General features: G+C 51.0%; 11 protein-coding genes across 11 annotated transcripts; 5 read left to right on the top strand and 6 right to left on the bottom strand.

The window, feature by feature from the left end:
- Nucleotides 1-1733: 1733 nt before the first annotated feature.
- Nucleotides 1734-2401, bottom strand: G6M90_00g096260 (uncharacterized protein; the record flags this gene model as incomplete). Its single annotated transcript, XM_066131508.1, has 6 exons — nucleotides 1734-1811; nucleotides 1873-1911; nucleotides 1982-1993; nucleotides 2059-2097; nucleotides 2163-2222; nucleotides 2303-2401. The coding sequence occupies 6 exons, from the start codon at nucleotides 2399-2401 to the stop codon at nucleotides 1734-1736; spliced, it is 327 nt and encodes a 108-aa protein (XP_065987711.1).
- A 1474-nt stretch (nucleotides 2402-3875) lies between these two features.
- On the top strand, nucleotides 3876-4367 carry G6M90_00g096250 (uncharacterized protein; the record flags this gene model as incomplete). Its single annotated transcript, XM_014691222.1, has 1 exon — nucleotides 3876-4367. The coding sequence occupies one exon, from the start codon at nucleotides 3876-3878 to the stop codon at nucleotides 4365-4367; it is 492 nt and encodes a 163-aa protein (XP_014546708.1).
- A 360-nt stretch (nucleotides 4368-4727) lies between these two features.
- Nucleotides 4728-6532, bottom strand: SRPK_4 (Serine/threonine-protein kinase SRPK; the record flags this gene model as incomplete). Its single annotated transcript, XM_014691223.2, has 5 exons — nucleotides 4728-4915; nucleotides 4977-5211; nucleotides 5306-5631; nucleotides 5694-6055; nucleotides 6171-6532. The coding sequence occupies 5 exons, from the start codon at nucleotides 6530-6532 to the stop codon at nucleotides 4728-4730; spliced, it is 1473 nt and encodes a 490-aa protein (XP_014546709.2).
- Nucleotides 6533-7574: 1042 nt separating this feature from the next.
- G6M90_00g096230 (uncharacterized protein) lies at nucleotides 7575-8891 on the bottom strand (the record flags this gene model as incomplete). The annotated part of the gene is made up of 3 exons (XM_014691224.1): nucleotides 7575-7971; nucleotides 8040-8575; nucleotides 8637-8891. 3 exons carry the CDS (start codon nucleotides 8889-8891, stop codon nucleotides 7575-7577), a joined length of 1188 nt encoding a protein of 395 aa, XP_014546710.1.
- Nucleotides 8892-11044: 2153 nt separating this feature from the next.
- G6M90_00g096220 (uncharacterized protein) lies at nucleotides 11045-11616 on the top strand (the record flags this gene model as incomplete). The annotated part of the gene is made up of 2 exons (XM_066131507.1): nucleotides 11045-11220; nucleotides 11574-11616. 2 exons carry the CDS (start codon nucleotides 11045-11047, stop codon nucleotides 11614-11616), a joined length of 219 nt encoding a protein of 72 aa, XP_065987691.1.
- A 928-nt stretch (nucleotides 11617-12544) lies between these two features.
- G6M90_00g096210 (uncharacterized protein) lies at nucleotides 12545-13228 on the top strand (the record flags this gene model as incomplete). Its single annotated transcript, XM_014691225.1, has 1 exon — nucleotides 12545-13228. The coding sequence occupies one exon, from the start codon at nucleotides 12545-12547 to the stop codon at nucleotides 13226-13228; it is 684 nt and encodes a 227-aa protein (XP_014546711.1).
- A 783-nt stretch (nucleotides 13229-14011) lies between these two features.
- On the bottom strand, nucleotides 14012-14925 carry G6M90_00g096200 (uncharacterized protein; the record flags this gene model as incomplete). Its single annotated transcript, XM_014691226.1, has 2 exons — nucleotides 14012-14635; nucleotides 14689-14925. The coding sequence occupies 2 exons, from the start codon at nucleotides 14923-14925 to the stop codon at nucleotides 14012-14014; spliced, it is 861 nt and encodes a 286-aa protein (XP_014546712.1).
- A 980-nt stretch (nucleotides 14926-15905) lies between these two features.
- Nucleotides 15906-20219, top strand: HET-E1_10 (Vegetative incompatibility protein HET-E-1; the record flags this gene model as incomplete). Its single annotated transcript, XM_014691227.2, has 4 exons — nucleotides 15906-16577; nucleotides 16630-17814; nucleotides 17977-18529; nucleotides 19030-20219. The coding sequence occupies 4 exons, from the start codon at nucleotides 15906-15908 to the stop codon at nucleotides 20217-20219; spliced, it is 3600 nt and encodes a 1199-aa protein (XP_014546713.2).
- A 1926-nt stretch (nucleotides 20220-22145) lies between these two features.
- Nucleotides 22146-23982, top strand: BDS1_2 (Alkyl/aryl-sulfatase BDS1; the record flags this gene model as incomplete). The annotated part of the gene is made up of 2 exons (XM_066131506.1): nucleotides 22146-22709; nucleotides 22819-23982. 2 exons carry the CDS (start codon nucleotides 22146-22148, stop codon nucleotides 23980-23982), a joined length of 1728 nt encoding a protein of 575 aa, XP_065987739.1.
- Nucleotides 23983-24321: 339 nt separating this feature from the next.
- On the bottom strand, nucleotides 24322-26125 carry G6M90_00g096170 (uncharacterized protein; the record flags this gene model as incomplete). Its single annotated transcript, XM_066131505.1, has 2 exons — nucleotides 24322-25215; nucleotides 25280-26125. 2 exons carry the CDS (start codon nucleotides 26123-26125, stop codon nucleotides 24322-24324), a joined length of 1740 nt encoding a protein of 579 aa, XP_065987603.1.
- A 343-nt stretch (nucleotides 26126-26468) lies between these two features.
- G6M90_00g096160 (uncharacterized protein) lies at nucleotides 26469-26954 on the bottom strand (the record flags this gene model as incomplete). The annotated part of the gene is made up of 1 exon (XM_014691230.1): nucleotides 26469-26954. One exon carries the CDS (start codon nucleotides 26952-26954, stop codon nucleotides 26469-26471), a length of 486 nt encoding a protein of 161 aa, XP_014546716.1.
- Between the last annotated feature and the right edge of the window lie 652 nt (nucleotides 26955-27606).

The following is a 27606-nucleotide window of genomic DNA, read 5'->3' as shown; positions in this document are numbered from 1 at the left end:
TACTCTTGGGTAGTACTATCTCTAGTAGACTTTGCCGCATTCTGAGGCTGCCAACTGCTGGGCCATGCAGCATCGGCATAGAGAAGGGTTGTTGATCAATGTGGTGTCACCTCGGCCGTTTCTGGTGTTGACACGACCCCCCAAACGAGGCTGATTGTGACAGGGGAAGAGCTGAACGGTAGCTACTGGTCCGTCTTACCCAAATGGTAGTGGTTTTATCACCTGCCGTGGTGGCTCAGCTCTGTCGTTCAGCTACAGCGTTTGCCATCTCGGTGAGACAAGAATGAGGCTGACTGCATATCATTCGATGAGGCCGCTCCTTACCGGCGGCATCGAGAATGCACACCGCCTGACTAGTACTCAACTACCTAACCTGGTGCGACTATTCCAGTCGACCTGACCTTGCTATTACTGGCAAATATTGGGTTATCTACTACGCAGCATCCTAGATTTAACCCCAACCCTACCAACAACCCTAACCCTGCATCGTCCTGAAAATAGCGTGCCCACTACAACCCCACTATACTAGACCCAAGACAGTAAGAGCAACATCGGGTCATTTAGACTCTCGGCCGAGACCGGCCGGGAGCCGTGAGGCCTTGACTTCTACCTCCCTCTCCTACCACATTTCTATGGCTCTATCATCACTATGTGGTCGACAACAGTCAACTTTGATCAAGCAGCTCGTTTGCCATGACAGCCGCGCCGTCGGTGCTTACGGCTCTGACGCCCCCTTCGTCATCGACTCTCGCTGGAAGCCCAGGAACATCCTCACGCAAACTCAAACCGCCATGAGATCAAAATCACAGCCCGCCTGTGAAGAAGGCTCGCGAGGTCGGGTGTTTCTCTGTAAAGAACACCAGAAATGTTTCGTCAAGTCCTCATTTTTTGTGGGAAGATGGCGATGAATCACATATGTATCCAGCCAAATGCGGCCACGGTAACAGTGGCCAACCATGAATTCTGCTAGAACCATTCCTCCTCCGATGAGGCTGTGCCAGAACCAGTGCCGTTGGAGATATTCCCTCTTACAGCTATCGGGAAATGCAAGGCTGGTTGCGCTCCAGCGTTAACCAGAGCAGTCAGAAATGATTTTCGTCGAGTTCCCGTGGTCTACTGTGCATTTTTTTTTCAACAAGTGTCATTTTTCTATCTCAAACTAAGCACGAAAAGGCCAGCTCAAGTAAGCTAAAGCTACCGTTACTGCCCACAGTCAAAATATGGCTTGTTTTGCTGATCAGAACAAGACATTGTGGATGTTTCTTTCGCTGTTACACGGAAATGGCGTTGGTTACACAAGGGCTACGGTCACGGGATTAGGGCAGAAGGTCCTCACCGACTTCTTGTATAAATAGACGGCTTCGGTCCCTCAAGGCCTTGAGGAAAACCAAGGACCTTTAATACCAAAGACTGTTATTAGATGAATTGAGTAATTGCTCCAAGCTAGGCCTTTGCCACATTCGCCAACCCCCCGTCTATCAATTTGTTGCCCCAGGCAAACGGTTAGCCAGACATGCCTCCATGCTCAAATACTGCTTGGGTTCGTCTTTTCCATTCGATGCTGCAGTCGAGGGAGGTGTCTTGGCAAGGTCAGCACTCGATTCTGCATGTCAAGGAGATTGCTTATTTACGTACCATCTCTTGGGGCTTGCTAGTCTTCTGCGGCTGGGTTGGGCTGAGCTGCAACATCTTTATATTGGCAGCTGAAGCGCATCTATTGCTCAATGCACCGATTAGAGAATCATTCCAAGATTCGTGGCAGTACAGAGACTCACAACTGCGTCATAAATTCCTAGCTCGCATCCTTCGCACTATGGTTGCACACGGCATTAGCAAACTTGCTCCGCGAGCTTGCATGGGAGTTGTACTCACACCGCCCTTTTGCTGGCAGATCAGACTAAGTTCATCCGTCTTGGGTAGGGTTTGCATTAGTGAACCGCCGAGAACCCGCCTGCTTGGAAAATAGTTCAGAATCTCTTACCGGTGGTTCTGACTGCCGTACCTTAATTATTAGTCCAGCACACGATAAAAAATAGTTGTAGTCTGGAGACTGCTTACCGAGCCCTGTTGAACTTCGCAATCAATTCTCTTCCACATCTTTTTCAACCATCGCATTAGCCACAGGAACTCTCGGCGAAAGGCGCTACAATGGGCGGACTTGCCTTTTTTTCTTTGCAAAAGATATCCCGGTGCCCGAATATCTCCAAAACGCGTTGCTGCGTCTACGTCGTCCAAGAGTTAGCTTTCTGCTATTAAAAAAAAATCTGCCCAGTTGCTGTGGCTGACGAGAGAATCTCCGTACCATAGGAGCTCCGTCGATCTCGTCAAGCGTCGGGTTACTCCACGGGGCGGCCAGAGCCAGACCTAGAAAGGTTGCGGACACAAGCACCGTATACTTCATGATGACTGGATTCTTGGCAAATAAATCAAGTGTAAGGTTAGAATAGTCTGATAGGAAAGATGCTTTGGCTTGATTGCTGAGCTTGGGCTACTTATTGAGTCGGATACGAGCTCTCATATACAACGGAATTTGTCAGACTCCTGCAGTTTGTCATGTAACGTAATGCAATTTGATGCATCAAGAGCGAAGCGATACAATGTCCGTTATGCTCCAGGTAGACAAGTTGACTTGACGCCTCAACACCTGCATCATCACCCGATACATCACGCCAGGAGTGGACCTGGCCGACGACAAAGCCGCAATGACTATTGCGTTTGGAATGTTATTTCTAAATACTGGTCTGCCATGTAGTCAGGGCGGACTGGCAACGAGGCCTTGTAACTGGTACACGTACGCATGTATGTATTGTATTGTAGTCATAGTACCGTAGTTCTATGAAATTGTACATACAAGTACGAACATGCAAACTTTTCCGTTCCTTTTGCGTAATATAGTAAGCGATAGCTTCAATTACGAAAGCATATAATTGAGGGAGCGAGTGTTCATGTACGAATATATGTCCAACGCTATAGTACGCAAAATATAACACCACCATCGGGCCGAGTTGGCGCGTCGAATACAACCTTGGTTTAGTGTGTTGGCCAATTAGGTGAGCATTAGTTCAAAATGATATGATAGATTGAAGCATATAAGAGCATGAGTCGCACATGCGACATCCCGCGATTATGGGTCTACCATCAAGGTTCGGTGGTTTTACGAGGTGAAAGGCGATTGGTTATTCGTACTCGATGAATTCCCTGCCCCTTTGCCTCGAGCAAGTACTGGGACGGCATTCGCTCTTTTGCTTTTTCCTCCTAGTAGTGCGGATAAGTGTGTCACATCAACTCTCGGGTAAGGCTGCCTCTATTTATACAAGAGGCAGACTTGACGTATTCATTTAGCCCACGTACCTTTGAATCACGGCCATGTATAGTAATTCGTATTGACCGCAATTAGCGCCTTCAGCGCTATTATACTGCATCTTTTGTGACCCGCAGTTGTCTGACACCCAGCCTGGTTTATCACTTGGGAAGTTGTGAACCCCAGCCGATATAGATGTTATAAACCAGCCGCGTCATGCAACATGTCTATAGTTGGCCTGACCACGACGCATAATTTGCCATTTAAAAACGTCTCTGATCCTTGAGCTGTACTCGGCCATAGCGCCGCCTCCACAGAGCATAGCCCCCATCGCGAGATGTCTACTATGGAAATGGTAGTAATAGCATGATTATCAGACTCATGGACCGAGCACTGCCATTATGCTCCAACAAAACCACGACGAAGTCATTAGCCATTTCTCTATAAGTAGCTGGGCTTCACTCGCATCGTTACCGACTTGCCCAAACACAATCCTCACGCTCAATTGTCTAGTCAACCAGTCTAACACCACTCTTTCGTCTTACAACTCGCTTTTACGCCATCACCATACACAATGAAGTTCGCTCTTGTTCTCGCCAGCACCGCCGCTCTGGTCGGCGCCTTGCCCCAGTCCACGCCCGCCGGTTCCGCGGAGAGAAACCTGCTCCCTTGGTTGCCGGCAGGCCCCTTTTCCCACGAATGCGGGCCGTTCGGATGGTACAGCGACGCCGAGTGTGGTACGCATAAATACTGCGATTCCTTCAGGGACCCGGAAATCCCAAACGATAAAAAGTACCAGACGACACAGGAATGTATCGATGCCCACGAGCTCCCGTCAGGCTCGGGCACTGGAAAGTTGCCATGGGCTAGGCAGGGCTCCGATCGGGCCTGTACTTCTTACATTGAACGAAAAGTCTATTTCCCTCGCATCGTCATGGAGGAGAATTGCGGGTCGCAACGCTTCTGCGACTTATTCGGCCCGGGATCTCCCCTCGCAGCAGAGTTGCCCGAGTTGAAGAAACGGTACGGGTTTTCCAGTGTCGAAGAATGCCGCGCTGCACACTAGCCACTTCTTCCCGTCATGGTCTGAATACCCTCGGGTTCTTGTGGGAGTGGGGTAAAAGAGGGAGCGGTTTTCAGACTGAATTCTTTCATGGGAGAGTATGAGGGGTGCGAGATGGACATTTAATAATTAGCTTTAAGGTATTAAAGGGCCTTGGTTTTCTAAGAGGTCTTTATAAATATAAGAAGTTAATAAGGGTTAGTGACTGAGATAGCCCTCGCTAATAGTTTATCTCCGTGCTCTCGCGATACCTTTCTTTGTTGTTGTGTAAGCCTGAGGAAGAATCTGCCCCTTGTCCATCAAGTTCCATTGCGTACATACCGGCATTACGAGGCTACCATCCATGCCACCCTGTTATTTTCCTTAAATATAATCGTTTAGCCAAGGGTCGTTCTTCAGCTCCCCAGCCGTTGCGCGTTCCTCGGGAAGCCAGCACAGCATCCTTCTCATAAATTTAAGAAAGCGGTCTGCTTCGTCCTCTGGAATGCAATCGGGCATTTCACTTTGCAAACTTCTTGTATAGGGGACCAAATCGTTGCGTATAAATTCACCTAAAGGCTCTTTAGTCAGAGTGCTAGCAAAGGAGGTGGCCAGTAGTCAACACAATGTTACCTTTATCAGTGAAGAATGGGCCTCCGTAAAATTCGGCAGCGTTGCTAGACAATTCGCCGCGAGCATTGCGTACCCTAGGACTCCACTGCCATTGCCGCATGCTTCTCTCGCGTTGTATCAGTATCGGCGGCACAGGGCCAAGTAAGGCCATCATCTCCGCCAGGTGCTCTACTGGGGAATATGGACGGGAGTTGCTCTGCTGGAAAAGCCCTTGGCCCGCGAGAAAGTCCCAAACCTATTCTAGTCAACGACTGCCCCGTGAGGTGCATGGTCCAGTCCCTTGGGTGGTTAAGAACAAAGTGAAGCACTTCAACTCGGGAGGCACTTACCATGATGCCAAAGTTCCATATATCGGCGCTATAAGACCATCCCACCCCAAGAATCACCTCTGGGGCGTGGCAATCGTCAGGTTGTATCGGATGGATATGGGGTCCGGGGTTGTCCATTCGCTGTGCCAGGCCAAAGTCGGTGATCTTTGGGTACATATTCTTCAATCCCTCCTTGCCATCAATATCTCCAAAGTTATTATGGCACCTGTATACTGTCCGATTCCCGACTGTCTTTCGGGCCATTGGGTTATGTATCTGTCCTTGGACAAATTCTTCAATAACAGACTGATCTTCAAAGGTGACCATGATATTGTCGAGTTTTAGATCTGGGGGCGGAGTGAATAAACCAAGTGTTTGCAAGGGTAAGATATGAGAGGTGACAGCGTACCGGTATGGATGATGTGGCCCTCTTGGTGTAAAAAATCAAGCCCCTCGAGGAGAATCTGGATATATCCCTTTACTAGAGGCATCCATGAACGCGTGGCCTTATCTTGGCCCATGATGCGCCTCCTGAATAACCAAAGCGGTTCCCTCATAGGTTCAAAAACCAAGGCCAGGTGCGAAGAGCCAGTGGGTGAATCTAACCCGAAGCTCTCAATAGCTGTCCCTAAAATGGCTCGTCCTCGGTGTTGTGATTTGAATGAGGAGAGGTGAATGGAAATATCCAACTCGTGCGGGCTCTCGTTTTGCACGACATTACAAGTGCAGATCTTGATAGCGACAAACTTGTTGGACTTTGTCCAACGGTTCCTAGCAGCCATAGTGTTAGCTACCAATTGAGCGTAAGCGCAGATGAGAATTGAATAAAATAAAATCGAATGGGGGAGGGGGATGAAGGAAAGATGCATGGGAAATGCCAAGTTACCATTCATTATCACGGGCAAGCCAGACAGTGGATGACGTTCCCCAGCCGAGTTTGGCCAGCAGTTCAAATCTGCTATCCAGAACGTCTCCCGGGTTTGCAGGGTAGAAAGCCTCTGGATTGTAACGTGGAACTTTCTCCTCATCAACGGGGACGTCCACGGGAAGTGTCTCCGGTACTCGAATTGAATGCGACACTGAAGAAGAGTTTCTCCTCCCAAGGATAGACGAGACGAGTGGTCTGAAGGGCGTATGGAATAAAAGGCGCGTGTGACTTGCCGAGTAGAATTGAGATGGACTTTGGCTGGCAGCCAGCAGTCTTCGAATGCGAGGGGGAGCGACAGCCTTGTGCGGCCCAAAAGTCATCTTATCCTGCGTTGGCTGGCTTGTGAAGAAACAAAACAGGGCGTCGTTAGCTCAGAGGGTGCCACAAGGTTGCAGAAGGCTGAGTGAGACTTTGTGTTGAAACATTGAACATGACTGTTCTCCTGAAAACGCACGTCGTGAGATGGTTGGTCGTTGGCTGAATCTGCCGGTCGCCGAGACGGAGTCACGTGTGAGGCCAGGTGGCAGGGACATCACTGTTGCTACTCGGCTCTTTTCTTCTTGCATCATGTTCAAGTTTTTCTCTTGCAATACACGCTTGTCAAGCTACATCACGAGCTCTTGCGCCTTCATCGTAGACCTCTCGCGTGGTCCCTCACATAGTTGCATCATTGCAATTCTGTTGGCTAGTAACCCCCGTGATGTAAACGGGTCGTAACTTGTAAGGCTTTGAAGACCATTCCGGCGGCCATGGAGCACTCTGAAGTCGTCTCCTCTGCTGCCAATGTGTGGGACGAGGCACCAGCAGGCCAGAAACTGGTGGTGGACTGCTACGAGCTCCAACTATCTGAGCTTTTAAGTAGAGGTCAGGTGAGTTCATCTCTGGCAACCCTGGCCGTTACATGTGTTTGATATATAGCTACATTTTATTGTCTCTTTAAAACTAAGAAGGAAAGGAAAATATAGGGAGAGAAAGCTCAAGGCTTGACTTGTATTCGTATATTGTGACAAGGGTTCAATTATGAAGGCTTGGAGCGATAAAGGGTTCAATTCAATAATAATCTCGTAGGATGTCAAAGGTCCTGAGTTGCTACGAGAAAGGAAGAGAAGGGTGACCGCCTTATATACATGAAAGGAACGCCCGGGCCTATGGTCCTTGCCCGGGCACGTGTTCCAGCTGTGTAACTAACAAGTCCTGTATCGGCGAGGCCCCTTTGTTGGGCCTCACGATCTGTTGGGCCTTTTCCGTGTAACATATATAGGCTGCTCTTTAGCGGTCTAGGGGAAGCACGTTTACATGGCACTAGGTATAGCCCGTACTAATACGAAGAGTCGAGTCCGGTATTACTTTTATACCAGCCCACTAAGCCATCTTAAGCAAGCCTTCCTCGGCTTCCTTAAACTGCAAAGGCAACTCGAGTTTCAGAGTCTTATCCTTATCCATAGAAAACTGGACATTTCGGATCGCGCGAAATCCAGCAAAATGCTGCTTAACCCGTGTTCCGAAATCTGGCTTGCCAATATTGTCAGTGAGATCCTTCTGAGCAGCTAGAAGCTGAGTGAGTAGCTGCCACTTGAGAGTCGCGTCGTCTGTAAAAGCAAGCTGAAGGCTAGGAAGGAAACGAATGCGATTGAAAATTCGCCGAATCTGGTACAAGAAATCCTCTTCCAGGACCAGTGTTACCGCAGGATCGCGGAACTTGTTCCACATTTCTTTAATACGTTTCATCTGGCCATCGGTAAACTCGGAGCGGCACGCACTATAATCCCAGTGGTTAGTGATGAGCTGGATACAGGAACAAATAGCAATTCTTAGCAGGGCACTTACTCGGACCCGTAATCCATGAAATTCTTGATAGGATCCATGTCAGGATCGTTAGGGCAGCTGTTGCGCGGCGTATTACAATCATAAGACGGATTTGCCTGGGCAGGAGTATCGTCTACGCCGTCACCTCCCGTGCAGCCACCCTGAAATGTGTGCAGGAGGCCAAACCAATGGCCAACTTCATGAATCAAAGTCGTGGTCTTATCTGCAAAGCTGCCTCCAGGGAGTGTGCCAATGTTAAGTAGTACGCCGTCTTGGCTTAGCCTGTTCTTGAATCGCAGCTCATCCGGGGAAGTAGTGCTTCCGATGATTATGGTGTCACGATTGCCTCCTCCAATCCAGTCTATAAGAGCCTCTACCAAGTATAGGTTGAGTGTGCTCTTATCACCTTTATGAAGGATGCTCCGCATATTCTCGTCATCTTCATTAGCCGCCCACGTTGAGTTGATAATGCGAGCCGTATCCTGAAGCTGGAACGTGATCTGGCCGGCCTTGTACGCATTATTCAGCGTGTCCAACATCCAGGTAATGGTTGTATTCTGATCGTACATGTTAGATTTGAGAAAGTTACCGACATGTTGCGAGTATATACCAACTTACCTTGACAGCGTCTTGACCCTCATTTGTACTTGTAATAATGTTCAGGTACACATCGACAGTGAGTGGAAATTCAGAGCGAGACGAAAATTTCTCCCTGTTTAGCTGCTGGTGTATCGAGAGCAGCTCATCCGAGGGCTGACTCAAGTCAATAAATTCCTTACCCAGTGCAGGTATCAAGGCATTGGTAGGAATCGTCGTCGCAAGGGAAGCCCTTGCTAGGAGCGACAACGAAGCTACAGTCAAGTGATAAAGCATAATGCTTTGACGAGTAGCCGACTTGGTTGTGATTTTATGTAGGTTGAGCCAATTCAATATATGTAAGATTGTTTGCTGATATTTGCATTTTCGGAGGGCTAATAGATGTGTATATTTATATTATTCCTTTCTTACTACAAGCTTTCGGTCTAGAAGTGAGTTAACTCCGTGATCCCTAGCCACGTAAATATCAGGTTCGCTATTAGGTTGGGATAGTAGGTGGAGATGTGGGTTGCATAAATAATTAATTAACGGATAAAACAACCGAACATAAAGTGGCTAGTCCACTTAATTGCTTACGGGTACTGGAAAATAAATATCATTATCAAGTGAGCTCTATATAATATGTTGAAGTGTAACTGGGCGACTAGCTGGAATTTCCAGCAATATAGTACAACTTCTCTCTGTAAGACAATTCGGAGCAGCAGTTCTAGTAGCATAGTATCAAGTGCCATCTAGAACTAGCATACAATAACTACATAGATAAATCTACCTAGGTAGTTATAGTAAGGCGCTTACGAGTCAGGCGTGGGCCACCTGAGAAGCGGGTTCTGGGCTTAGGACTTGACATGTCAAGTATGTATTATGCGGGAATTGACCGGGCATCGGACCAGACGCAAGGCGCGTCGCATAAATCCGGTACCAAACAGCACCTGAGACCACTGCTTGCTGATTAATACATTAATAACAAGCACGGCAAAAATCACTTATATCCACCCATTGCCATAGCGGGTCGAAATTACGCGTCTCAGCATCCGTACCGCCTGATTGTTGCTCGCGCAGTTAACCTGACCTGACTCTGACCAGACCTGACCTGACATGACCATGAGTCGAGTTAACTACACTCTCAAAAGTGGGCTTCGTCGCCCTCTGGTAGGGATGGCATGTTCCGAACTTACGACCCAGCCAATAGGCTGTACGTAGGCTGCTGGTCATGCCGGCTGCGTGAGCCACCCAACGGCATAACGCGGTAGAGCAATAGGTTAATTGTCGAAGCGTTACAGATCGCATGGGCTGTTTACGATAGTTGTACGAGTAAGTATGCCCGCCCCCGCCTGCACCGGTACATATGTAGCAGGCTGTAACGACTAGGGCAAGTTGTAGTCGAAGCATGAGAAGCGAAATTATTATAGCCGCTGCTAGGCGCGAATAGAGTCTTGGAGTTTTGGCAATTCTCGTCTATATTAACAAGGGTTAACAGTAATCCGACCCACCGGGAGTATTTTCTACTAGTATGTCAGAAATACACTAATACACTAGAAGAAAGAAAGCACTGCCTATATGACCGTAGATGTGAGGTTGGATGGATCTGACTGCTAACGGATTTGCAGTGGCGTGTTGGGTGGTGAATTAGCAGTATTAATGTCAAGTCGTGTATTTTTCGATGGGTCAAGTAAATCTTCTTTTGCTATCAGACTTGGCATTTATAAGGCGTTATTGTCACGCGGTTTGCTTGTCTTGACTGGGTCGAAACAATAGTTACATTTTCAAGTCTTACAGATCGACCTCTCGTTGCTGCTCGCACAATCTTATACGCTCCTCCTCTAAATCTTGCATCTATTCTAAATTACAAAGTGGTTAGCAAAGTTACTACTACTATCCTACAAAATCAGCCGCAGGGGTACGGTGCCGTGTGGTGACGACCCAAGCTACAAGATAAACCAATCTTCGAGCATTAATCTCGTCGCAGCGCGAAAGTTTCTGGATTATCTAGGTATTTTGTATTGTTTACTTCCCACCAGACAAGTATCGCGTGTCCAGCATCATTCCCCTGCCCTTTGGCACGTAAGTGATTGGTCATGTTAGTGTTGCCCAGCCGGCTTCACCGACAGAAAGAGAGGAAACAAGAAATAATTCCGTGCCAACAAGCACAAACAGGCAGGAAACCGGCCACTGTCGTCGTCGCGCCCGTCGTTCGACGGCCGCGTCACCGGCGTCCAGGCCATCTGGGACTGGGGCTGGGTGTGGAAGTCCATCACCACGAGGAACATCAATGTTGGTCTCCGCCTCCTCGCCGAGGCAGGATTCCAGAGACAAACCGCCATGCTCGACTCCGGGGGCGCCCCGATTGAGCGAGCAAACCCACAGTATGAAGACGCCGGTGTGGCCGACATTATACACGTCAGGGCCTTTGGCGCTCGCGAAACGGGACAATGGACGACACAGCCGCTCTCCAGACCGCGCTGCACAGCAGCCAGGGCAAGATCCTGTTCGGTGCGGCGGGCTCCTACATTCTGACAAGCACCTTCACCATTGACCCGGGAAACACGACCGTGGGAGAAATATGGTCTCAGCTGGTTGCGTCGGTATTCTACTTTGAGGACGACGAGTACGTGGTTTTCTTCATCTCCATTTCCTCTTCTCCGAGCCTCTGTTACATGGATGTCACGTTGCCATAAAGGCACGGGCCGGAACTTGAACATGACGATAGTTACACAAGGGCTCAAGACCTAACGGAGGCCTCAGGCACCTAAGACAGCCCTTTGACCGCCTCTTGATATAAATAAGGGTCATCTGCCCTTCGAGGCCTTAAGAAAAACTAAGGACCTTTGATATTAAAGCGAATTATTAGCTGAATGTCGAACATTATTCCAAGCCCAATATCACTTGCCCTTGTCACAGCCTCTGACACGTAAAGTTTTCGGCAAATATGACAGGCTGACGAGTTCTTCCTTTTTCTAGCAACCCCAAGGTCATGATCATGATCATGGCCAGCGAGGTGTAAGATGAAGGAGACATTTAGATGCAGCATCTTATCTTGAACAACTGTACACCCACCGCCGGTTTTACTTTCTTCGAGTAGAACATCAAGGCTGTGCGACCTGTTTCTGCTGCTTTATGTGGTAAGCTGCTCTCTTAGTTATCCTGCCCCGCTGCTCCTCCCGGTATGAGAAGACTGCGCTTGAGCTGGCGGCATCTTAGGTTTAAGAAGTAAAAAGGCCATGAAAAAGTGCAGCCGTGACTGACGTAATGTGTCACCACAGATTGTCATGTCTGCATCAGTGGTGCTACTGGCACACGACTGACGCCTCAAGAGTGTCCCCCTTTCCCTGGCACGCGTTATCATTTTCAAAATAAGTTAGACCGCTAAAGGCAAATAGAGCAAACAGTGCCTAACCGGCGCGTCCGTCACCAGCGGGTCTTGGTGGGATTTCGCTCCAAAGGTACAGGGAGCATCTTACCACACACAGCGACCGGACGACGTTGAATTATCGGAACTTCCACAGCTACATGGCAACGTATAGTAGATTCCATGGAAGGCAGTTGAAGTAAAGAGGTTACTCATGCTCAACTCACCAGGGTCAAGTTGGATTGTATCTATCCCAGCAATGATCGGGACTCGGCGCTAAGACTTGCGATAGGTGTCGCGGAGATTGAAGTGGGGATTTATGCCCGTCTCCGCCGCGTGGTAGCCGGCGGCCCCGACCATATTTCCTGATTGGGATACCGACGTCGAATTATTGGCTATTGGATCGGGGGTACGCACGGGAAGTGGAATCAATTAATGTATCTTAGATCAAGCAATGAATAATTGTTCCATGATTCCGGGTTAGTTTCTGAGATGCAGAAGTTATAAATATATTGATAGCTGCCGTTTCTTATCAGTCAGATCTTGTCCAACATCATCTACGTAGGCCAGGTCGAGCGTGCCGATGACTGGAGCCGAGACAGCAGGCAAGATTGGCTATCAGTATGGCAGGAAGGGCAATAAGGGGGTTTACTTTATTTACAACAATGAGCTGCCGTTCTCGCTGGCCGTCACGGAGAGTGTGAGCAGGCAGACCAAGGTTGAGCTGGAGAGGATAAAGGTCAAGCTCGTGCCCAAGACGACCGTGACAAAGGCGACGACCAGGGGCAGAGACACCATTCTTGAACTGCGGCACGCCGACGACACCACCGAGACGCTTATGCGCAGTCTTACCTGCCGACTACGGGCACGACGCCCAATACTTCATTTGTGCCGAAGGCCATGCCCGACAAGAACGGATACAATAGGCAGACGCCCTTTCTTCGGGCAGACGGCTACAAGAACATTTTTGTCGTTGGCGATGCGGGAAATCTTGAGGATAATAGAGCTCTCGCGGCTGATGCCCAGGCGGCATCTCATCAAGGCCCTTCCGGCATACTTTGAGGGCGGGAGCTTGCCAGAGTACAAAGTCAACGGCAAGACCATGTATGGCATTACGTTCGGCCAGAGCAAGGCAACCGGCCAGATGGGTAACATGAAGGTCTTTAGCTGGCTCATCTGGCTGTTCAAGGGCCGGTTTCTGGGCACGGACAAGGCCCCTGGTATTAACGCGGCCGGAACTACCATGTCGGCAACGTTTGAGGAGTAGCATTTTGCATGCTGGGCATGGGTGGTGGCAGTTGTGGTGGGTTAGCTGAATACAGGCCAGTCTGAAGATGGCATTTGCGTTTCATCTTGAGAGTTTGACATTTTCAATTGTGAGGTTCATCTTGAAGATATGAGTCAGAGCATTGCGCTGGATCCCTTTGTGAACCGAGGACCTAGTAAAGAATAACAGGTCAAATTTAAGCCATATGACCGATTCTGCGAACTTCAATCTGTTTTATTCACATAGAAGAGCTCACATAGCGCGTAAAATATATCACGGGGCAACAAGGTAAAGTCGCTGGTGTTCGGCGTGCGATTGTATGTACTCGGCCGATTGGAGGCTGTATTCCAAGCACGACCGTGGCTGCGCTTCATTTCGCCGGCGCCGCCGAAATCTACATGATGGGAGGTATACAGAGACGGTCGAGAGAGTCGACTTTATTGCTGGGCCCGGCAACGCCTTTGTCGCCGACGAGACAGCAGATCCCTTCATAGTTGCCACAGACTTCCTCTCTCAGGCAGAACACGGACCTGACTCACCGGCCCGTCCTAATCACCACGTGCTGCCTACACGAGGAGCAGTCCGTTACACAGGTGGTTTATGGGTCGGAAAGTACCGGCTTGAGAACGGCAACCTACCACGAGGTGCGGATTCCAAAGACAAGTGGCTTGCTTGGCCGCTCGCGCCGAATTCTTCGAGGGCCATGCAAGACCTGGGGATATTCGTGCCCAGAAATATCTTCAACACAAGCCCTTGTCCCAATAGCGCAGGCCCGGCGTCGTCCTACTGACAGTACAAGGCGTGAAGGAGGTCGGGCTCCCTCTCTTGGAGCTCTAGCCACTGTTGTCTCATATCGTCCAGGTTTGATGAATTGATGTAGAAGCCATCGCAGGGCGGCTTGATATATTTGCCACCATGACAAATTTTGAATGCCTTGATCCCCCTCGCCTCTTCAAAGTCCCACGTTGCCAGAACTGAAAACACCAAAATGTCGACCACGCCCACCGCGACAATACACGCAATCAAGCATGTTGCCGTTGTGCGGGACGCCCTGCCCAAGGCGAGCACGTAGCAAAGAGTCAACGACATGGTCAAGACCAAAGCGGTATCGATGCATGGGACATCAGCTCGTGCCTTGCTGAGAACATTGAGCTTTATGCTGATCTTGGCAAAGGCCAATCCGTACGCAAGCACAAAGAGCGTCACGTCTAGCTTTGCCGCACCGAAAACGTGAGCAAAAACTGCGCAGCATGTCGTTATTGCGGCCTGGCCCAACGGCTTGTACGAGTAGGGTCGCCTTGGAATCGCGATGCCAACCTGTTCCAGTCGGGTTTTGTAGCCGCAAAACACGACGAGCATGGAGTGAAGTATGCTTGCGGAGAAGCCGGCAACAGCGATGCCAACCGGCTAGACAAGTTAGTGCATGTATGGTAAACATGGGGGTTATTGCGAGTACGAACGAGTGATGCTCGATATACATGGAGGCCAGGAGCCCATTCAGCAGTCTCTGACCAAAACCCCTGCCCGTACATGCCGGTAAGGAGCAGCAATGTTGCCACGATGCACTGCACCTCGGTCACATCGATGTCTAAAAAGACCACAGTATGCGTGACGCTGGCTTCGTAGTGTTTCATAAAGAATGCAATCTGTAATAATATCATGACCAGGGATAGCTGTTCTGTTGCGCGGCTCGTCATGTTGAGGGCAGTTAGCAAAACTATTGTCTGGAGCACACTGGTGATGGAATCGCATCCATGGTCGTAGCATTCCTCAATCTCGGAATTTTGGGTCCTGTATGATTGTTTGCCGTCCAAGGCATCGAAAGCGTGGTACAACCTTGATACATGTGGTTAGAGACGCTGATGAGCAATACTGAGCTTCGGAATGCAATACATTACGCATGCGGCATCCAAGTAAAAGACCCATGAGGGTACCAGGCCAGACGGAGTCGAGGTATGCCATATGGTAGTGGCAGCTGCAATACATGAACATACCAGGCCGAGGACACTCAGTAAAGCTGGAGGCACCGTACGGGGTACATGGAGAGCCAGATGGCTGTAAAATCTGCTGAACTGTGAGCCGAGGCCTTGATAACGGAGGGAGATGACGCACGGGTGGAAAAGATACCGCTCAAGAACAGAGTTTGACCAGGCATTGTAATGATACGGTACCGTCCGGAGAAAGTCTAGCTCAGAGCAGGTGTAAATCCAGCCGCGGGTCGTCTTCTTAACCTCCTGGCCGTCCTTGTCGACAAGTGTGCCTCATTTGTGATGGCCTGGAGACACGTCCATATTCAAAGTCGAGCTAGTTGAGATTCAATGTTGGGCTTTCTTAGACGGCAGTCCAGAGCGATACTGTGACAAGAGCTCGATAGAGGGCTCGGAGTCAATAGCTCAATTTATCGAATAACAGTCTTTGGTATCAAAGGTCCTTGGTTTTCCTCAAGGCCTTGAGGGACCAAAGCCGTCTATTTATACAAGAAGTCGGTGAGGACCTTCTGCCCTAATCCCGTGACCGTAGCCCTTGTGTAACCTGCGATTTCCGTGTAACAATCTACGCCGCAACGGTCTGTCGGTATGTCGACAATGTGATGATATCAACAAACCCAGTCTCACGTTTGAGGCACTGGTTGGACAATGTCAAAAACGCATCCAAGCTTGACCAGAAATTCAACCACATGTACAAGGAAGTCCTTGACGAGGCAGCGGTCGGCCTTGATAGACATGAGAAACAGCTCCTCGAGGACGTACTTCGCTCCATTTTCCTTCTCTTTACCCCGCTTTCTTCCAAGTGCCTAGCGGCCCTTCTTGGCAAGAACGACCGCGATGTCGATTGTTTGCTCCCGAATCTCCATGCAGTCCTCGACATTCAACATGGGGGCCCCGTCAAGATACTACACGAGTCATTCAGAGACTACCTTCTAGACCAAGAAGGCGCATTTCGGGTGGATGCCCTAGAAACACATATGATGCTAACAAGGAACTGTATGGACCGGATGAAAAGGAACGGCAAGGGGCCTTCCCATGGGCTGCATAGAGACATGTACGGTAATGGGGACTACAGCACAACAACGAACGATATTGGGCACGCCATCAACAATTTTATTCCGCCAGATCTTGAGTACGCCTGTCTGAATTGGGTAAACCACCTTCAAAGCTTTCAACAGGACTTGGGACAGATCATCGACGAAGACAGGAATGAGGCTTTACTGCAAGAGATGCCTGCTCTGTTGAAGGAGGTCAAGACATTGCTTGACGAGCATTTACTTCACTGGATTGAGACTCTATCTCTACTGGGCAGACTTTCAGATGGCATATCATCCATCAAACAGCTTCGGACTATACTACTGGTATGTTTGTTGCGCTTGCTTGTATTTGCTCCCCAGAGCGAAAGTGTAGCAGTCAAGATACGATGCCGCCTCCAACTTCGATGCATTCCTGAGAGACGCCGAAAGATTTGCTCTGAGCTACGGTTTTATGATCGAGCGGTTTCCCTTGCAGACTTACGGCGCCGCGCTTACGTTCTGCCCGACAGACAGCCAGGTTAGTAGGAGACTAGGAGTCGAGAGGTACCCAGATATCCCGACCTTAAGAGGTGCTAGAATTGGCTGGGATCATTGTTTGTACACGCTCAAGGGTCATGGTGGTTCGGTTAATGCCATCGCCTCCTCATCGAGCCGTAAAATACTGGCATCTGCCTCAAGCGACAGAACTGTAAGGCTCTGGGATGATGTTACAGGGGCTCACAAACGCACGCTCCAGGGCCACCGCGGTTATGTGTTGGATATAGCGTTCTCTCCGGACGGTAATACACTCGTGTCCGCTTCCAGCGATTGTCAAGTATGGGTCTGGGGTGTTAATGAAGGCAATCATATAAGGACGCTCGAGGGTCACAGAAACTGGGTCAACTCTGTCGTCTTCTTAAGTAACAGTACAATCGCGTCAGCTTCAAGTGATTGGACCATAAATCTCTGGGACATTAACCACGGCATTTGCAAGACGGTTTTAAAGTCTCACAGTGGTTCAGTGAATGCGTTGGCCTCCTCGCGCAATGGCAAAGTGCTCGCATCAGGCTCATCTGATCGCACAGTCCGCATCTGGAACATCGCAGAGGGAACCCCCATAATGACATCACTGGACCACGATGGTTCTGTTACTGCCCTTTCCTTCGCGACAGACGGTCGTTTCCTTGCATCGGCCTCGAGTGATAAGGCCGTGAGACTCTGGGACGCAGATACAGGCTCTCAAATAAGGATGCTAGAGTTCCATGGCGACTGGGTCAATTCTGTAACTTTCATAAACAACATTACACTGGCAACAGCTTCAAGCGATCGGACACTACGGTTGTGGAACATCACCACTGATAATACGCAGAAGTTTGAGGGCCCTGGTGGCTGGTTCAATTCTACTGCCTTCTTAGCTGATCGTAATATACTCGTAGCAGCTTCGAGCGATCGGACACTGCGAATGTGGGACGGCATCATGGGGGGTTCTGAACAGATGCGCGAAGGTCATGATGGCTCTGTTAACGCTGTCGCCTTCTCTCCCGACGGAACGTGGCTCGCGTCAGCTTCTAGCGATAGGACCGTACGGATCTGGAATACACATGAAGGCACTTGCGTAAAGACACTTGAACACCAGAACCACACCACAAAAGACCAACAGACAATTAACGACCATAGCCGCTATATCTTGTCTATCACTTTCTCACCTGATGGCAAGATACTTGCGTTAGGTTTGAGCGATTAGAGGGTGCGATTTTGGGATGTTGATGAAGGCACTCTCATAAAAACACTTGCATACCGGAACCACATTATAAGAGACGAAGGAACCACTGAAGACCACAGCCGTTACGTCTTGGCCATCGCCTTCTCACCTAATGGCAAGGTAATTGCTTCAGGTTCAAGTGATTGGAGGGTACGGCTTTGGCGCATTGATGAAAGTGTTCCCTTAACGACGCTTGAAGGCCACCGTAATTGGGTAAGAGCTGTTGCCTTTTCAACAGACGGTAAGTTGCTCGCGTCGGCTTCGACCGACGGGACGCTGTGTCTCTGGGATGTCGAGAAAAGGAATGACGAAACGTCGATCTACGAGGATTCAGCTTCGAGCATTTTAAGGGAACGGTATTGTGACGCCGATAGAAGGACCCATGACCAGGATTGGGTCAGAGCCGTCGTCTTCTCCCCGGACGGCAAGGTTCTCGCGTCGACTTTGACCGACGGGACGGTATCGCTTTTAGACCTCAACAAAGTGAATAGCATAAGGACACATGACTTCTTGGCCGTCGCATTCTCACTGGACGGTACGGTTTTGGAGACAATGAGTCACTTGAAGACTATACCTAGAAATTCACGCGAGCCTAGGAGAAATCTATCGAGAACGCCTCCCCAATATAATAAATACAACGAAGAGTCTGTGTGAGTTGCTCATCTACGGGTGGAGATCGAGGCAAAACAAGGCTAACTCATCCAAGGTGGAAGTACATACAAGAATCCATTTCAAAATTTATTTTCAACCGGGAGGCGCAGAAGGTCATAGACATGGCGACAGTGCGTATTACTTCTCACAATACAATTCTGCGACTCAAGGATAACAATAACTTTCCACCAATAGTATATGGATATCTATGAGTCAGCATTCCATCACTCTGCGCCTCTATCAGTTGCCCGTTATTGACTTTTTGCAGTGCTGTCCACAACCTCTGCGCAATTCAATATGTGTCCGCTGGGAACAAACCACTCTCCATACGCATAAGTATGGGTCCCGATATAATTTATACATTGCTCAGCTAACCGTTTCTAGTATTCAATGGCGCTGACTATCTCTTCACAAAGTTGGCAGACTACTTGAAGAATTATCTCGAACAAGTTATTGACGAAACCAAGGCTCATACTGGTGAAGGGCTGCTCACCTTCTACAATCGAGAATGGCCCCGCTATACCGAAGCCGCCAAGTATATCAATCATATGTTCCAGTATCTCGATCGTTTCGTTGGACAAGCGACTGAGGAAGGCACCACCAGCATCTACGATGTCTACACCCTCCACCTTGTCCAATGGAGGAGCGTGATAATCGGCAGTATTTCCGAGAACATCATAGAGGGTGTCCTGGGGTTGGTTGAAAGGAAGCGAAACGGCGAGATCATCGAGAATGGCATAATCAAGCGGGTTGTTGAATCCTTTGTTTCGCTGGATATTGACCACGATGACCCGTTAACGACATATCGATACTATTTCGAGACACCGTTCTTGGAAGCAACGAGGCTGTATTACCGTGCGGAAAGCAAGCACTATCTCGCGGAGAATGGTGTTGTCGAGTATATGAGGAGGGCCGAGCTACGCCTGGATGAAGAGGATGAATTAGTGCGGGCTTGTCTCCATCACAACACTGCAGATCCGTTGAGGCAGATTTGTATCCAAGTTCTCATTGCCGAGCATTCTGAAATTCTTCGAAACAACTTTCAGTCCTTACTCGACACCGGAAGAGAAGAAGATATGGCTCGTACGGTCAATTTGCTCTCCCGCATGCCAGATGGTCTGGCTCCTTTACTTTCAAAGTTCGAGACTCATCTACGAAAAGCAGGCTTATCCGCCGTTATCAATGCCGCATCAGCTGCCGAGAAGCTAGAGTCTAAACTCTACGTCGGCCCTGTTTCCGCCCAATATCATGATCTTGTCAGGTGGGCTTTGAGTGAAGATGGCCATCGGACGAGATCATCGGATAATATTTGTAGAGAACTTGTCAGCCAGCTCGACGTCTGCAAATGGGGATCGGACAAGTTTCCTGAGTCACTTTCCAAATATAATGCCAAACCTACCGAGGCCGAAGGCTCAGCGGATGTTATATCCAGTACTGAAGATTGGATAGCTCGAGATGGACATAATCTTTTGTGTCTTCCGCCAGATTACAGGGCCACATGTGCGGCGCGATGGAATAACATTCTTGTCCTTGGACATAAGTCTGGTCTAGTATCATTTTTTCAACTGCCATGAGTAGGAGTCTAGGATAATATCCATACTGTCTACTTTGAGCATTAAAGAGTCTAGTATTTTGGTAGTACAAATTGACCAACTTGGGGCTAATTTCTGAGTAATAAAAACTGCAATAAAGCGAAGATTATGGAGTCGATGAGACTATAATTCAAGTTGCATCGGTTTTTAATCTGCCTGAATAGCACGTAGCACCATAATATATATATTGTTAGTCGGCTATGAAATGACCAAATATGGCCCGAAATAGACCATTGATGTGTTTAACTTTTATGGAATGTGTTGGCACTTGGCAACAGACTGGTGTATATATGGAAGGTCTGCACATGGTGTCTCGTGCAGCTGCAGAATGACTCGATGTCCCAACATTGAATGAACACACCCTGTGCCCCAGCCAGCAACTTCACCATCCTTCATCATCCATTTTCATCAACAAAAAACCGTGGTCCAGCATCGCAATTCGCAACTCCAGCCAAACATGGCGCGCAAACTCGTCAAATGGCAGTCATCAGCACCCTCGTAGCGCAATTCAAGGCCCTGCCATGCCCTGACGAGGATTGTGCCGGTCATCATCACCGGCGCAAACACCGGCAAGTCGTTTCCTTCCCTCCCCCAACTCAGTTCATCACATGTTTACAGCGGAAGGGCGTCATTTCCATCTAACGCGCTTGCATACGCAGGAATTTTTGGCCTGAAGCAGCCCGTCACTTTATCCGTCTCAACGCGACAAAAGTAATCATTGCCTGTCGCAACGTAGCTAGGAGCCGCGGCCAGGGTAGACAATGAGAGCGACGCCGCGACACGGTGTGATGGAAGTATGGAAGCTCGATTTATGCTCGTTCCAAAGCGAGGAGTTTGCCTCGACGTGCTGCTCAACAATGCAGGCATTGTAATCATGCACCATGGGCTTCACGATGGACACGAGACCACGACGACAGTGCACGTTGTGTCAACTTTGCTTCTCACCTTGCTGTTGCGAGAAGCAGCAAGATGGGGTCGCGCACTCTGATGGCTGGTGTGTTTGCGCCCGAGACGCACGGCAAGTTCATGTCCAACCGTGAGGCGGAGATTTGGCCGAGCACAATGCTTGGCGAGGAGGGAGAGGCACTCAGTACCAGGGTCTGAGTTGAGTTGTTGAATATAATGGAGGGGATTGAGGCTGGGGTGACTGAGAACTTGTGATTGCTTCGGCGTCGGCTTATACAAGTATCGCTACTGAAGTCAAAGGAAGACTCTTTACTGCGTGGGTTGTTCTCACTAATACATACACTGTATACCGCCGTGTATAAATGGAACGACTCGTTTCCAGCTTGTGGCTGTAAGTCTGAGTTCCAGTACAGCAGTTTACAAGTTGAGCTCCGCGACGCCCCATTTCAGCCAGCCCGTGTTCCCTTCTGGCACCGCGGAATCCGCAGAATGGCGTTTTTTTACTCCGGCGTCGTCGACGAGTCGAGAATGGCCGTCTTTTCGGCACGCAGGTAAATTCGGAGGCTTCGGAAAGCCAGCGCGATGCTCGTCATGGCTACCATTATCTGTCCTGGGGCATGGGGCCTTGATCGTTGGACCATGACCGAAATGCACGACTTGCCTCCTGGGCAGGGCCTTGAATCAAACGTCCCGAAAGCAAACAGCTGCAAAAAACATACAACGAGGAAGCTACCCATTTTACGAGAACGACGACTTGCCATCTTGGCTTGCCGTCTGTCCAAAAGACATGTTGGCGTATGTGGCTAAAGTCTAATACCCAACACTGGCCAATTCAGCTCCCCAATTACACGAGCATCACGCCAACATGATGAATGTCACATCCTGGCTGCAGAGAATCAAACGCCCATATTCACATAAAAAGGGTACCCTGGGCCCCAAACCTTGTACACGCTTCCCATCCTCAGCCCGCCATGTCAGATGAATAGCTCTTTACGCAACACCATGGCGTCCAAGGCAGCAGCAGAAGTAATCCGCGCTCACAACCAACAGGCCCGCCAATCCCTCCCTTTCGATGACGAGACAGATTTTCAAAATGCGACAAAAGGCCGCATCGGGACGCGCCAGCCCAACGTCATCACGAATGCCGCCGGCGCCGTGATATGGGACAATGACTCGTACAAGTTCCTCGAAAACGAGGCCCCGGACACCGTACACCCCAGTCTCTGGCGACAGGCGCAGCTCTGCCGGCTGGACGGTCTGTTCCAGGTCACAGAGGGCATCTACCAAGTGCGCGGCCTAGACTTGTCCAACACGACCTTCGTCGAAGGCGACGAGGGCCTCGTCATCATCGACGCGCTGACGTGCTCGGAGACGGCGGCCGCAGCGCTCCAGCTGTACCAGCAGCATCGCGGCAAGCACCGGCGCATCAGGGCCATTGTCTACACGCACTGCCACGCCGACCACTTTGGCGGCGTCAAGGGCTTCGTCACAGAGGACCAGGTCCACCGGGACGACATCAAGATCATCGCGCCAGAGGGGTTCCTCGAGCACGCCGTGTCGGAGAACGTGTTTGCCGGGACGGCCATGAGCCGCCGGGCGGGCTACATGTACGGCGCCGACGGGGGGCACGCTGACGCTCATCGCGCCCAACGACACCGTCCGGACCACGGGCGAGGAGCGCATCGCCGCCGGCGTGCGGATGGTGTTCCAGATGGCGCCCGACACCGAGGCCCCGGCCGAGATGCTCGTGTACCTGCCGCAGTTCCGGGCGCTCTGCGCCGCCGAGGACGCGACGCACACCCTGCACAACATCCTGACGCCGCGCGGCGCCGTCGTCCGCGACGCCCACCGCTGGAGCCGCCTTCTCACCGAGACGATTGACCTGTTTGGCGGCCGCGCCGACGTGGTGTTTGCCTCGCACCACTGGCCGACCTGGGGCCAGCGCAGCGCCGTCGACTTCCTCGCCTCGCAGCGCGACCTGTACGGCTACCTGCACGACCAGACGCTCCGCCTGCTCAACAGGGGGCTCACGGGGCCCGAGATCGCGGAGGCCATGGCGCTCCCGCCGGCGCTCGAGGGCGCCTGGGCCGCCCGCGGGTACTACGGCTCCCTGAGCCACAACGTCAAGGCCATCTACCAGCGCTACATGGGCTGGTTCGACGGCAACCCGTCCCATCTGTGGGAGCATCCGCCCGCCGACCGCGCCCGGCGGTACTTGAAGCTCGCGGGGGGCGCGGGCCAGGTCGTCGACCGCGCGAGGGAGGCCCTTGGCGAGGGCGACTTCCGCTGGGCGGCCGAGATACTCAACCACGTCGTGTTTGCGGAGCCCGAGCACGCCGAGGCGAGGGCCCTGCTGGCGGACACGTACGAGCAGCTGGGCTACGGGAGCGAGAACGGGCCGTGGCGGAACTTTTACATGTCGGGGGCGGCGGAGCTGCGCGGCGGCAAGTTTGGCGCCCCGACGTCGACTGCTTCCGGGGACGTGGTCGGCCAGCTCACGCCCGAGATGGTGTTTGACTCGCTGGCCGTCAGGGTCGACGGGCCGAGGGCGTGGGGGCAGAGCCTGGCGATTGACGTGGTGCTGGTGGACGCCGGCGAGCGGTACAGGCTGTGGCTGTCCAACGGGGTGTTGGTGTATTCGGCGGCGAGGCGGGAGGCGAGCCCGGACGTGACGCTCTCGGCGACGCGGAGGCAGCTTTGTGCCCTGGTGGGTTTGGGACGCGGTCCGGATGCTTTGAGGGCGGCTGGGATCGAGATTGACGGGGATGTCTCGGTGCTGGCGAGGCTCGGGGGGCTGCTGGATCCGGGGGATAGGAACTTTGATATTGTTACGCCGTGAGAAATTCCGGTATACTGTCACGGGGTTACTACGAGGTGATTGTAGTTGTGCCTAGTTGATTCGGGCGATTTCACACATGGCCCGAGGAGCTAGGTAGGTGTAAAAGCATGTTGGGTTTCCGCCACGACTTCAAAGAGAGAGAGCGTGTGAATGAATGGAGAAGCTCCAGTCTCAACGGCTGCAGGTTTACTCTGCAAGTACAAGTCTCTGTATCCGCGGATAATTAGAGAGAGTCTACAACCTCTCTGAAGAAACGTATCCATATTAGGATGGGCACGGCTGCATACAAATACGTTGTTTGGTTTCAACACCCTTGCTTCCCAGTGTACGCACTCCCGTTCACCGCGGCAGCGACGTTCTCTCGTCATCACACTGCTCCCAGGGCACACAATCCGGCTCGCACTGCGCGCCTTCATCCGGAAGTGCACCAGTGGCCATGTACGTCCGCACCACCCTGTTAGTACATTTGCTCGGCGCCGAATACAAGGCGCAATGCCCCACGGACCTTTGTGACAAGACCCTGGACCCCGGGTGGCTCTTTGACACCCTGTGCGCGTTCTGGAGCGGCGTGATAGGGTCGATCCAGCTAGATAACAACAGAGCCGGCGCGGAGGGTCGTTCCTGTTTGTCGCTGGTATCTGCTTGCGGGGACGAAAATGGCCCGGTGAATCTGTATTTCGGCCTGCTCTTCCATCCGGAGCACGTGAAGGGTATTTTGGCAACATGGTGTCCGAATTCCGGAGATCGGTCTCCCAGCTTTTCGAAGTAGCCCTGCCAGTAGCGCTCATCGTGATGCGTCACGTCTTGAGCGTCACCGCATACTACCGCCGAGGACGAGAGACCAAGCCAGTTGTATTCACCTGGCTTCTTGGGGGTACATCCATCCGCCGGGTGGCCGAGGCCCGTGTTTTGAACAAGTAAGGTGTAGTTGCCTTGTAATGCACTCGCCAGTGACTCGGCCAGCGGTTCAAACTTGTCGACGGGTTGGTAGAGCGCGTTGAAGATGGACGAGCGAACCATGCCAGCTGTGATGATGGCTTCTGTTCCCCCTTGTGTCAGGACCGGTCTCGGGCTGGCCTCCAGCTCGCCAAGCAATGTACGCACTCTGTCCCGTATTGAATGCCAAGAATGGTCGGATGACTTGGTCAAGGGACACTTGGCCGTGGCTTCAAAGCACGAGCGGTAGAAGTATTCGAGCGCTTTCTCGCTATCCAGAAGGGAATTGTGCCAGTCCTAACGTGCTTGATAATTAGACGGTCTTGTTCCAACTCAGTATAGGTCGTGGTGAGATACCTACCGCCGCAACCCAGTCCTCTGGAACTATCACCCCATCGAGAACCATGCGCTTCACGCGCCCTGGAAACATGGACATGAAGGTGTTTCCGAGAAAGGTGCCATACGAAGTCCCGTAGTATTGCAGTCTCGCCACATTAGCAGGCTTGCTGGTCACGGGCTTTTGAGCTTCGTGTTGGAGCTTTTGTGCCAGTGTTTTCTGACGTAGGCTTTCAATCTCATCGATGATGCGGACCATGTCGCGAGCAACCGACGCCGTAGCCATGTACTCTTGAATGGCGTAGCCGTGGGGGCCGGGCTTTGCACATTGAAGGCCTCGCGCAGCCGCGAATGCCTTTTGGTACTTGAGATTCTCGGCAGAGGCGTCGAAATTGGTGAAGCCTCGACTCTGCCAGGCGGCGGCTGTTCGCGCGGGCTCGCTGGCGTAGCAATCTGCGGCTGGTTTGCTATGTGCCACGCCCCTTGGGTCAAAGGACATGATCTCAAAGTGCTTCTCGCCATCCATCATGGTTTGCATGTAGCGGCCGTTTTTAAGGACGTGGCGAACACCAGAACTGCCCGGACCTCCGGGGTTTGTGATGACAGTGCCGCCAAAGGAGGCATCGCTGCAGTCCACGGCAGCTGGTAATTTGATCATGGACAGAGCTACCGTTTCGTTTGACGGTTCGGTATTAAGCCAATCCAATGGCATGAGAAGGCGAGCACATTGAAACCCGTCGTAGCATGGTGAATAGTGAAGATGCCACGAGGGCTCGACGGCATTCCAGTCAAAGTCGGATGTATCAGTATTCACCGAAATCGCGATGGAAACTAGTGTCGCCCATCCCAGAACCCGGATAAACGTCCCCATTGCAGCCTGGGTGTTTGATGACGACGTGTGGCCAAGGCTAATATTGCAGCGGTACTGTCACATGGGTGCGATGCGTATGCGACGCGCGATGGTTGGAGGCGCAGAGATTACAAGATTAAAAACGAAATTCATTCATCTCTAGAATAGAAGAGGAGTAAATGTGGTGGTTTTGTTCTCGTCTTCCTTTTGGCGTATTGCCCAAGTCGAGTGAGAATGAAAAGGTAAGAAAACAGAGTTGTGTTGGGGTCCCAACCGACAAAGGCACCAATTCCCAATTGACCAATCCTAGCCACAAGTCCACGACATGAGACAACTCTTGATTACACATCCCCAGAGAAAAAAGCTAAAAACAAAACGATCTCATCCTCTCCTTCAGCTCTCCGTCTGCACAATGACCATTCTTGCACCCCTCACACAGATCCCTCTCGTGCGGTTTTCCATTCCCACCAGAAGAGGGAGGTGGTTTAACCTCAATGTTGGACCACTTCTTTAGACGGTACGCAATTCGTTCCGCGTACGAGTCATCTAAAGTTGGTCGGCTAAGCGAGTTGCAGGACTTGCACCGCTGATTGTAAACCCTCGCATTGTATCGCGAGCCAGAGTACAGCCGGATCCAGACGGCGATCTTCTTGCTGGACCAGCCTTGCTGGGTGCAGTTTGCGTTGGGGCAGGCGAAGCGGCCCATGACATTGGTATCATACTCTTTGATATGGCCAGACTCCCTGTCGGTGTGTTGAAAATCGAAATCGAGCCCCTCCTCTTGCAGGAGATCTTCCACCGAGCCGTGGTGTTCTGGGAACAGTGACCAGGCTCGAGTCCCGCGCGGCATTGTGGATGTCGAGCTGGCAGCTGGCCGAGGGATCGTTGTGAAGGGATGAATCGATGTGTTTAGAGATTCGGTGAAATTGAGGGTAAAAGATTTATGCGGAAAATAGCGGTGCGTTCAATGGACATGGGCAAGCCGTGCCAATTTATACCCGTTGAGGCAGGATCTCGACACGTTCACTACTACAACAAGGACTCGTCAATAGCTTCACAGAGGGTAGGGAACCGGTATAAGAGCCTGTGAATATGGATAGAGCAAACGGAGCAGCAGCAATTCTTGCTTTCACTCGTGCTGCCTCACGAAGGCTTCCAGTCGAGAAGGGCCCCCTGTCCGAATCCCGAGATGCTCGTTTGCGTTGTTGGGTATTGTCCTCGGCTATTTGCAAACCTTGAATGAAAATACAACATTGACTGTGGCCCGTGAATAGGTAAAGTAAACAAACAATAGCATCTCGCCCTGTCTTCACTCCTCCACTCTCTCGCCAAGGCCAATGGCCGGTTTCCTTTAACGACTCACCCTCGGGTCTAGATTTTGAAAGCATACGTCTGCCGCCTTCAATTTGCACCCTGTTTATAATTTCAACTTGGTGACAAGCAATCCAATGAGGATCACTCGAGAAAAATTGCGTCGTCAGAAGCACCTTTCCTCCTTGACT

The sequence above is a fragment of the Metarhizium brunneum genome, chromosome 6 (genome assembly GCF_013426205.1).
Source record: "Metarhizium brunneum chromosome 6, complete sequence".
Lineage (NCBI taxonomy): Eukaryota > Fungi > Ascomycota > Sordariomycetes > Hypocreales > Clavicipitaceae > Metarhizium > Metarhizium brunneum.
The sequence above is the reverse complement of the archived record's forward strand: the minus strand, read 5'-3'. Positions and strand labels throughout refer to the sequence as shown.